Source organism: Salminus brasiliensis, chromosome 2 (assembly GCF_030463535.1).
Source record: "Salminus brasiliensis chromosome 2, fSalBra1.hap2, whole genome shotgun sequence".
NCBI classification, from domain to species: Eukaryota; Metazoa; Chordata; class Actinopteri; order Characiformes; family Bryconidae; genus Salminus; species Salminus brasiliensis.
Window position 1 is genome coordinate 7,306,291 of NC_132879.1, and position 11,417 is coordinate 7,317,707.

The 11,417-nt window shown below is 43.8% G+C and overlaps 1 protein-coding gene and 1 non-coding gene across 2 annotated transcripts; both read right to left on the bottom strand.

Annotated features, from left to right (window-relative positions):
• Nucleotides 1–1,030: 1,030 nt before the first annotated feature.
• nrm (nurim) lies at nt 1,031–9,616 on the bottom strand. The gene is made up of 4 exons (XM_072674255.1): nt 9,429–9,616; nt 7,898–8,091; nt 7,345–7,521; nt 1,031–6,580 (listed from the first exon to the last, which is right to left on the bottom strand). Exons 1-4 carry the CDS (start codon nt 9,583–9,585, stop codon nt 6,266–6,268), a joined length of 843 nt encoding a protein of 280 aa, XP_072530356.1. The 5' UTR covers nt 9,586–9,616; the 3' UTR covers nt 1,031–6,265.
• trnak-cuu (transfer RNA lysine (anticodon CUU)) lies at nt 8,979–9,051 on the bottom strand. The gene has a single exon. It is a non-coding gene; the product is annotated as a tRNA-Lys (tRNA).
• Nucleotides 9,617–11,417: the final 1,801 nt, after the last annotated feature.

Below are 11,417 nucleotides of genomic sequence, written 5' to 3' on the forward strand. Positions count from 1 at the left end.
TATTTTCTTCTATTTTTTTATTATTATTGGCTGCAGCCCATAGGCAAAATTAATAAATGAATGCATTTAGCACAACACACTTGACATTCTCTTCGTCTAAACACTGCCATCAATTGGAAAAAAGTTGAAAAGCATACCTTTTCTACAAAAAAGATGCACCACAGAACATCACTTTTCCCACGTAGTGCTCCTCCTCATCACTGACAGCTTGCTAGAAGTTCCCCCAAGCTCCAGTTTGCCTCCAAAAGTGATGGTCCCGTAGAGCAGTGTGCCAAAGAGCAAACCTTCGAGAGCCAAGGCCCGGTCACGAAAACCTATGGGCTGATGATTATAGTTATAAATCCTTTCCGAGAGTTTGATCTGGGGTTGACTCAGAGTGCACACCAAGAGCACCTCCGCTGGTAGTAAATATTCCCAGCCTTGGTGGCGCACGTCGTTAATCCCCTAATCCCATTAAACTGCTTCAGGGGAGTTACTGGCACACAACAGACTGCTCACCCTAAGAAAAGGCCTTAAAATAAGCTAGATCCGTCTGCCAGGGCCCTGTTCTTGCTCCTCCTCCATCAGGGGGGTTAGGGCTTGGAGAAGGTTGTAAGTCCCAAGCACACTTGGAAGCAAGTGTTCTCTGATGGCCACCTGTGTAAAGCACCTCCAAATCCTTCTTAAAACACCATGGCCCTCGTTTCCTCACAGTGCTCACCAGCACTGAAATGCTCTGAGAACAAGCCGGAGCCCTTGTGCAGCTCATTAAAAGTGTGGCTCCTCACATTTATCACGCTTCACTTCCAGACACCAATCACCATGCACCCTCTCTCAGAGATCATCACAGGATAACAAACATTTAGGTCTGTCCTGAAAAAACAGCTTTATTTGTATTATAAAAGTTTTCACCAAACTGCAGAGTACAGGATTACATCAAATTGAGAAATGAGTAAATGAGTCCACACTCAAAAATACTTTTTTTGTGCATCATTTCCACATTAAAAAGAAAACAAAAATAAAAAAACAACACAATTACTGTCAAAATATGATCAATTAAGTCACAAATTTAATGCAGCATTTTTTCAGTGCATGTAAAAGATACATTCAAGACCATCGGAAACACCAACAATCCAAAACCTATAAATATTAAAAACCTGCAGGAATTTTACATCATTCTGAATAATAAACACAATTCCTTAAGTTTTTAGCATTTGCACACATTCACACGTTCATACACCCCAGTACTAATATCTAACTAACAATCAACCTCATTATACCAGTAGAAAAATGTAATGACTCAATTATCACACAAAAACGCCTTTTTTTTTGCTGTTTTGCAAAAACCTTGCATCTCCAAAATCGCCACCTTTCTTAACTTTCAACGGAAATCAGTGTAAACTTTCATTCCAAACCATTCTGGAGCTTTTCTATTTCTCCATTCCTCATAAAATGTTGACAGAATGAAACAGAAAGAACATCTACCAGATTAACATTATGACAATACTAAAAACGTCAGAAATGGAGATGCGAGGATTTGTATGCATGACAGTGACTTCTTGCTGATTTTGCATGATGCTATGTTATTGCTATAATAAATGCTGACAAAAAAAAACATAAAACACAAACATTTGCATATGTTAGAAGCAACACTGCAGAAGTAACACTTGATGATAAATCTAGAGGTGATCCTACTTTATGTTTTGCAAAATTAGGCATAAACAGTCATATCAGAGTATTATGACGCCTAATACAGTCTCACTAGTGTCATTCGAGCCAAGGGTGCTTATTCCCACGATTAGATAGGTGGTCCTAATTTTCTGATATGACTGAGTATGTTTTAATGGTTAAGGTGTGAAGACTTTGTAAAGAGTGCTTTGGTGTGAGATGATCCGAATGGTTCCTTTACAGTGGTAGTGACCGGAATCAGGGGCCTCTATAGCCTCTAAGATGACAACACAAATATAGCCACTGTATTTACTATCCAAACCCACCAGTGAACCTTTACAAGTTGACGATGGTACAATAGTGTCAAATTTATAAAGGAAAAAAATACTATTCTGTCCCATGACCTTTAAACCCCTTTAAAAATACGTCTAATTCTAAACCAACTGTTACGAGTTAGAAATGCATAAGGAATGGCAAATGTGGCGTGAGAGTGTGAGATTAGAGCTCACTGTGCGAGTCTCCCGACCAGTGTGTGAGAGTTGAAAGCTCTGGGCTACAAATCACTCTCACAACACTATGGCAATCAGGTAGCGTATTCCTCACCATGTAGTGTAATACTGTCTGTGAGAGAGATGCTTCCATTCACCACCACTGTAAACAATTCGGTAGGTTTCTCTACAAGAGAGGGTCTCAAACCAAAGCCACTCTGAATCACTTGATGTCCACATCCTTATTATGTGCGTACAAAGACATCTTTCAGGTATAGCAACTGTGCAAAAGCACACAATACTGTCTCTTTAGGCACAGCCTCACAACTCAACACAGACCTATAGCAGAATTATATATTTACCAGGGATGCACTGATCCATCTTTTCTGTTCCAATACAGATACCGATACATAATGTTTGCGTATCAGCAGATACCCGATACTGATCCAATATCATTGTTGACATAATAAAGTATATACCTGACCATCTGGGAGAGACTTAAGGCATCAGGACTGACGTAATCATTACTTTACTTTACTATGTAAAGCAAACTGAATGAATGAGATATAAAAAATAAACAGTAAAATGAATAACTGTGCTGGAGCTCGGCACAGTGTTGTCTGAGCTCGAGACTTTTATTCTGAAATTCGAAGTCTGTGAGACTAAAGAGGAGCTAGCAGCTCCTCCCTTCTCGGTTCTCCTTATATGGAAGACCAGCTGGATTACTGGCTGATCGCTGATGACAGATCGAGGGTAGATAGGTGGTTGCTGGTTAGATAGGTGGAGCCTTGCTGTTTGCTATGATCTGTGTATGATGTCTGTAGGTTACTCTGATCCTGGGTTGTGAAGCCTAGGTATGAGAATCGGGTTCAATGAATGGATCGGTCCTTTGGTTCGGACTAATTATCCGAGACCCGATCCAGCTAATTTTGTTAGTATCGGGGACCGATATCCGATCCTAGTATCGGATCGGTGCATCCCTAATATTTACTTCTTCTGCAGATGGAGTTTAACAGCTGCTCAATACCTTACTGCAGGGAAAATACAAATAAGTGTAGCATGACTGAAAACCAGTGGGACCCACTCTGGCTGTGTCCCAAATTAATGGTAGCTGCCTTGATGCCTGGCTACCTGTACGGTGTCTTAAGTCAGTGCATTAGAAGGCAGGGTAGTCACAAAGGCAACAGTGAGTCCTGGTTTTGACCTGCTTATGCCAATGTTTTGACAAACCATTGCTAGCTGTTAGCTTTTAGCTATGTTCGCATAAGAGGTCAGAATCTTTACACCTAGCAAAAGATATAAGGGCCAGGATGCTGAATGTACATTTAGAAATGACTGTATACCTCAAAATACTGTCTGAGAAGGCAGCATTGGTTAAGTTGGAGGCACAGCCTCTGTGATTTACTGATCATTTGTTCTTAAGGAGTTCATTAGGAGCTAAGCACAGTTCTGTAAGCTCATGATCTTTCACCTGTGCTCTTGACCTCATTACCTGTATTCCACACTGAACAACCAAAATATCTCACGCTGGTTTTGTAACAACAGTCTACAAACACAGAAGAAAAAAAAAAAATAATAACAGGATATTTTGCACTAAAAACTGTCTGACTTACTACTAAGAACATTAGTAAAATAGAAACCAAATAGCATAAATATTAAAAAAACAAAAAGAAAAACAGGTATATGACAGACTTGGAGTTTGTCTCACAGAACAGACCAACTTTAAGCTTAGTTTGTTGCTTTCCTCCTCACTATGGTGGACCACTATTCACCACTGATGCACACCTGTCCTGGTTCATGGCAGGTTACGTTTGCGATTATGGGAGATAAAACAGATCTTGGACCAATCAGACACAACCTTCCAACCTTGTGATGTTTGTATAATCAATGCCTTGAAACATAGGGCTCATCAGTGGAGGAAACTAGTCAAATGATACCGACATCAAGAAAAGGCTAATTATGCACTACGGTTCTCCAGCGCTAACGCTGTTTTTAATACTATAACGCTGATTTAGACAAATGGTCCAAATATACACTATATGGACAAAAGTATTGGGACACCTGTTCGTTCATTGTTTCCTCTGAAATCAAGGGTTTAGTAACTGTCTCTGCTGTACAGGGATGCCTTTCTACTTTATTTTGGAGCAATGTTGTGATGATTTGATTGCATTCATTGACAAGAATGTTAGTGAGGTCAGGATGTTGGTTGATCACCACCTCTCAACCCCTCTAGCCCACACCTGGCATTAGGCAGCATGGTGCTAATAGGTTCAAATTTATCTGCTCCAGAAAGTCCTATTCTATTGGCAATAATTCTCTAAAGGGGCTAAAGAAGCTGTGTGATTGCATTTGCACATCTGCGTCAGCAATGGGTGCAACTTAAAAGTAGCTGAATATGTTCATTGGAAGGGACGTCCACAAACTTTTGGACATATGGTGCATGTCAGGCCAGAGCAGCATTACAGGTTTCAAATAGTTAGCTAAATGCTAATAGGCTAATAGGCTAAAAAGAGAAACTTTTAGTAGCCATATTAAAAAACAGAGCTAGTGATGACTTTGACTATTAAAAATACTATTAATGATTGTTCTAAAAAAATTATTTCCAGAATCTCTCGATCTTCAAAGGTTAAGATTAAATCTTGAGGCTAAAAACATGATAAAATGACAGAAAAGTAGCCCCCAAAATGTAGTCAGTTCCCACCCACTACCTAGGACTCCACCAATCACATGATGCCAGCAGCACTGGGAGGGTGAAGGCTAGCATGGGCTTCCTCCAAGTCATGTGAAGAAGCTCCACCACTTCTTATCAAACTACTGCTAACACAACACCACTGGATGGATGCTTAATACGCTTGGAGGAGAACGCCAACTGCCAATTCTGTTATGCCAGCTAACAAACGCCTGCACTGGCTAGCATCGTCCATGTGGAGTGATGGACGATGGTAGAAGAAGGACCATCCTACTCCTACCCACCCAGAGGGAGCAGAACCACGCATGGCTGTGGCATCACAGTGTTTGGTTTGTAATTTAGCTATTTTCTTAACTTCCTACTACTCTCAAAACATTTCTAACATGCAATAAAACGTCTAAATTCACTACTTGGTGCCTAGTTTTCAATTGGCCTATTTAAATCTTCACTGCGTTAGTTTTTACTGTCTACATTAATAACAAGGATTTCTCTTTCCTACTTTGAAAATAAGCTGCTTGATTCCTGTTCATGTTTCAAGAGAGTCTCTGTTTTTCATAAAAAACTGTAATTATCTAGCCTGAGTATCTAAACCTGAGGTGTAATGGTTAATCACTGTTAACAAACTGCTGTTTGTGTTACAGACTGTGAAGCCTAAACAATTTTTTGTGAGGGAGACCCCTGGTAGGTATTTCATAGAGCAGAATTTCTCAGTTTAGCCAGATAACTGAAGCCCAGAGTCAATCCTGTAGCTGCCTGTATCAAATCCAAACCCCTGATGCTAGCCCTAACCCTAAAGAGCCAATAATGGATAAGCTCCCACCAACATAATAAGGCCTTCCAGCTTCATGTACGGCTCGGCTTGATCCACCATCCATTAAGATGTATGGAAGACAAGCATCTATACCAGGGGTGGGCAATTCCGGTCCTGGAGGGTCAAATTTTTGCATTTGACTGCACTCCTTATTCAACTCACCTGCTATTTGCCAGGTTTAGTAGGTGCAGGGATTTCAGCCAACTGTGCTGGAAGCCGGCCCCCTTTACCCACCCCTGATCTAGACGTTTCTTTGACTTGGAACCGAGCTGGTGGAAGCACCTTCCCTGGGTGTCCAAACTTAACTCGGCACCAATTCTACACCTGAATGCCAGAAACATCAAGAGTAAGACATTCAAGCCAAATCACATGTAGGGTATGTACTGTATCTAGGCATCAGTACAACTTTTGTATTGGGCAGTATCCAATCTTAGAGGTATCTCAGTCTATTCACCCTAGCTAGGGATATTTTCTGGGTGGGCAGTGAAGCACAGTGAAGACATCCCAAATGGATGGTCCTCACCTTTGAGCTGAAGTTATCTGGTTATGTGAAATTCTGCTTTGTAAAATAACGCCCCCATCCCCCCGCCCGTTTTAGATCTGACCAGTGTATTAATTCAGTGGATCGGTTCAGTCTTGCTTGGGTTCATTGCTGTTGCTGTTAACGTGAGCGCTGCCCCCATGTGGAGCAGAGAAGAGTTGCAGCTTGCTGTGGAGCTGTGTGCTGAGGTAGGCGCAGTCCTGGGCATCCAGTGAGTGAGCGAGAGCAAGGTAGAGGGACATGTACACAGCCAGGACACACCTGTCCAACGTCAGTGTGGGCAGCAGCCAGAGCACCAGCAGCAGCTCCACACACACCGGGTGCCGCAGGTGGGCGTAAAGACGCTGAGCGCGGGGAGACTTTAGGGCGAGCGGGTCCCCGAGCCCTAAACATTCATAGTACACCTGAGACATAGAGAGAGGAAGAGGGGGGTAGGGGGGTTAATCACTGTCCATGAGTCCCGTGAGTCTCTAAATAAACCTGTCCACGTTTCTGTGCTTTAGCTTAGCAGGGCTGTGTCCCAAACCACACACACTACCACACTACTACCCAGTGTTTCAACATTAGCCACCCTTAGAACTGCATGTTAGAGTGTAGTTGCCTCTGTAAAGTAAAGGCGTGTGGTACCTGGGATGCAGCCACAGTCAGGTTGAATTTTAACATTCGTCGTTCTGTGGCAATAAACAAATTAGCATGTGCACATTATAAAAAATGTGGTTCAATACCGATATCAAGACGACGTGATTCAATAAGTCAGGTTTAAGGGTCTAGCGGTTAAATTTTTTATGATTTTACGAAGTTCACCTGCAGTATACTTATTCCTTCCTGCTTCCACAGGCGGCCAGTGATCCATCCGTCTAAGCTTCTCCCAGAGAGGATACCCGCCTGCTTCAACCCACAACCTGCTGGATGTTTGCCCGCTGTGAGCTGCAAATTAAATCCTGCCTGCTAGTTATTGCCTGAATTACGCAGGACCCACAGACACACCCGCCTTGGGCAGACCTCTACATTCCAGCCTTTTGTCATACATCTGCATCATCGGTCCAGACCAAAAGACCCCAACTAGAAGTATAAACACACCCTAACAGACACGTTCACACAGTTTTCCTCACCTTTCCTTGCTTTATATGTTAGTACTGTGTGTGTGTGTGTGTGTGTGTGTTTCTACCTGCTTTACTCCTAGAAGCTCTGGATAGTCGAATATCAGCAGGATGCTGCAGATGATGGCCCAGCAAAGGAAGTGTACTGTGAAGCAGATGAGGGGGAACCAGATATCCCAGGGTGCACTACGCACCGACCACAAGCAGGGGGCGCTGGTCACAGGCTGCCAATAACGCATCAACACCTACATCAGGACACACAAGAGCTGAGAGTTATTCATGAGGAGTTTTGTTTAAAAGGTTAATAGCATTGAAACCTACCAGAAGCTGCAGATGCCAGAGTGCTGTAGTTTACAAATTTGCATATCATCCAATAATGAGCTGTTTTTTAATTGAAGAGCTAAAAGAAGGCCATCATTCTGCACAGTAATCCAGAGGTTCTCATTTGTAATTTTATTACCCTTTAGTCCCCTAGTCCAACGTCCGAGTGAGCCCATGTGCTGTGCCGTTTAGTCTTCAAGTTATCACAATATCCAAAAAAAAAAGTATACTGTTCATCTCAATGAGAAGATCTGTCACCGTCCTGCTCAACTAGAGTGTGTGGTCTTAGTTACTAGTTACCTGCAGTGCTATGGCTGTAGTAGTGCAGTACATAGCCCGGTTCAGGACCCCCAAAGCAGACTGGCAGGCTCTCTTCACCGGCTCCCAGGCAAGCAGGCTGTGCTGGACACTGAAAAGGGCTAAGAGTGCTAGATCCACACCCAGAGCCCTTAAAACTGTACTGTCCCGCAGAGCAACAGACCAGGGCACGGCATCTGAGAGACAACGTACACAGAGTAAATAATAAATAATGAGAGAGAGAGAGAAAATGGGAGAGAGCAAGCGAAAAAAAAGAGAAAGAGAGAGATGGAGAGAAAGAGAGAGAGAAAGAGAGAAAAGAGAGAGAGAGAGAGAGAGAGAGAGAGAGAAAGAGAGAGAGAGAGAGAAATGAGAGAGAGTGAGAGAGAGAGAGAGAGAAATGAGAGAGAGTGAGAGAGAGAGAGTGAGAGAGCGAGAGAGAAATGAGAAAGAGAGAGTGAGAGAGAGAGAGAGAAGAGAAAGAGAGAGAAAGAGAGAGAGAGAGAGTGAGAGAGAGAGAGAGAGAAGAGAAAGAGAGAGTGAGAGAGAGAGAGTGAGAGAGCGAGAGAGAAATGAGAAAGAGAGAGTGAAAGAGAGAGAGAGAAGAGAAAGAGAGAGAAAGAGAGAGAGAGAGTGAGAGAGAGAGAGAGAGAGAGAGAGAAGAGAAAGAGAGAGTGAGAGAGAGAGAGTGAGAGAGCGAGAGAGAAATGAGAAAGAGAGAGTGAAAGAGAGAGAGAGAAGAGAAAGAGAGAGAAAGAGAGAGAGAGAGAAAGAGAGAGAGAGAGAGTGAGAGAGAGAGAGAGAGAGAGAGAGAAGAGAAAGAGAGAGTGAGAGAGAGAGAGAAATGAGAAAGAGAGAGAGTGAGAGAGAGTGAGAGAGCGAGAGAGAAATGAGAAAGAGAGAGTGAAAGAGAGAGAGAGAAGAGAAAGAGAGAGAAAGAGAGAGAGAGAGTGAGAGAGAGAGAGAGAGAAGAGAAAGAGAGAGTGAGAGAGAGAGAGAAATGAGAAAGAGAGAGAGTGAGAGAGAAAGAGAGTGTGTGTGTGAGAGAGACAGAGAGAGAGAGAGAGAAAAGAAAAACTGAAGTCGCCCAACGTGGGGCTCGAACCCACGACCCTGAGATTAAGAGTCTCATGCTCTACCGACTGAGCTAGCCGGGCGGTGCTCGTCGCTCGACCAGTAGCGGTTATAAAGAGATCATACGTGTAAAATACGTGAAATTCAACTACGAACTACGTCTGTTTTCATATGTCGACACGATTAAACCAAACTACACATAAATAAAAACTCCGGACACTGTTTTCTGTCCCGCATGGTGAGCTAATGGTCAGTGAAGTGGCTCGTTTAGCGAAGCTGGCGCTAACTTTACTTCTCCTGCGGTTAGTCGCCAGCCAGCTAATCTTACTGCTCAAAATGCAGATTAATAAACATCTGCTATAAAAAAACACAGTACTTATGAATATTTCGCTGGGTTATCTATCTATAAACAGCTCCGTTGGTCAGTCAGTGATCGCTGCCGGCTCCAGGCTGGACTCACCTCGGCACAGCGGCGCCCCGCCGGTAATGTTGTGATAAATTGCGCGAAAAGAGACGAAACGGACGAAATCCGCCCCCGTACCGAACACGACAACAAAGTTCATTAAAGCTGAAACACACAGCGCCACTGGCCGAGCGCTCGCCCAAGCCATGGTCATATTTATATTTAAAAACTGTTGCTTCCGGGAAAAGCAGGTGCAGTGCTGAACCCGGCCACATGGGGGCCCACGCGGTTCATTTCTGCAGGCAAAGGGGGGCAACGTCTGTGACCCCACTCATTTTCTGGGTTTGCTGAATTATTTAAAAGTATTTTAGTCATATTTTACAAAACAAATCTCACACAAATATCGTCAAGACACGAATAGAAATGTTTAGGAACCATCAGGAAGTTAAGAGGTTTTGTTTTTGGCAAGTTTAAGGACATTGTGGGCTTTGGCATCACTGAATTTTAAAACATTAAAAACATTAAATAACCACATGGACGGACACAGATGAAATTTCCCATCTGTGCATTGAACACACACCAGTGAAGCACACATACCCAGAGTGGTGGACAGCCATTGCTGCAGCACCTCGGGAGCAGACAGGGTGATAGGCCTTGCTCAAGGGCCCAGCATCTTGCCGAGCCTGGGTATCAAACCCATAACCCTGCCATCAAGAGCCCAGAGCTCTAGCCACTGAGCCACCACTGCCCCACATAGGCTATATAGACATTTTTCAACTCTGTGGGAAAGAAAACCACACACACACACACACACACACACACACACACACACACACACACACACACACAGTGGTGGACAGCCATTGCTGCAGCACCTCGGGAGCAGACAGGGTGATAGGCCTTGCTCAAGGGCCCAGCATCTTGCCAAGCCTGGGTATCAAACCCATAACCCTGCCATCAAGAGCCCAGAGCTCTAGCCACTGAGCCACCACTGCCCCACATAGGCTATATAGATATTTTTCAACTCTGTGGGAAAGAAAACCTTACACACACACCCACCCACCCATCCATCAACCAACCCACCAACCAACACACCAACGAAACACACACACATACCCAGAGTGGTGGACAGCCATTGCTGCAGCACCTTGGGAGCAGACAGGGTGATAGGCCTTGCTCAAGGGCCCAGCATCTTGCCAAGCCTGGGTATCAAACCCATAACCCTGCCATCAAGAGCCCAGAACTCTAACCACTAAGCCAGATTAGCCCCACATAGGCTATATAGACATTTTTCAACTCTGTGGGAAAGAAAACCTTACACACACACCCACCCACCCACCAGTGAAACACACACATACCCAGAGTGGTGGACAGCCATTGCTGCAGCACCTCGGGAGCAGACAGGGTGATAGGCCTTGCTCAAGGGCCCAGCATCTTGCCGAGCCTGGGTATCAAACCCATAACCCTGCCATCAAGAGCCCAGAGCTCTAACCACTGAGCCACCACTGCCCCACATAGGCTATATAGACATTTTTCAACTCTGTGGGAAAGAAAATCACCAATGAAACACACACACAGTGAGCATGCATACCCGAAGTGGTGGACAGCCATTGCTGCGGTGGCTCGGGAGCAGAGAGGGTGGTAGCCCAGATATTAATTATTGTTTGTTTCTATGTAAAAAGAGCTGCACAGAAATTGTTGAAGGCCCAGTATTGCCATGATCGCCATGTCCATGCCCATATGGGAATCTAAGATATGGCATTATACAGGTTTTCTATTCATTTGAGCTCAAATATATTTCATTCAATTCAGTTCAATTCAGCTCAACTTTACAGTCATTACACTAATACAGGCTTGTACAGTACAGCCAAACACTGTTAGACTAAGTCTCACAAGGTGCAGAATAGGTAGGACATCCAGTAGTGCAAGGACAGTAGACAAAGCACGAGACAGGGTGCATAGACGGTAAGTACAAATACAATAAATATAATAAATGCAATAAATGCAATAAATACAGAAACAATACAAGTACAAAAGTGTGCCTGG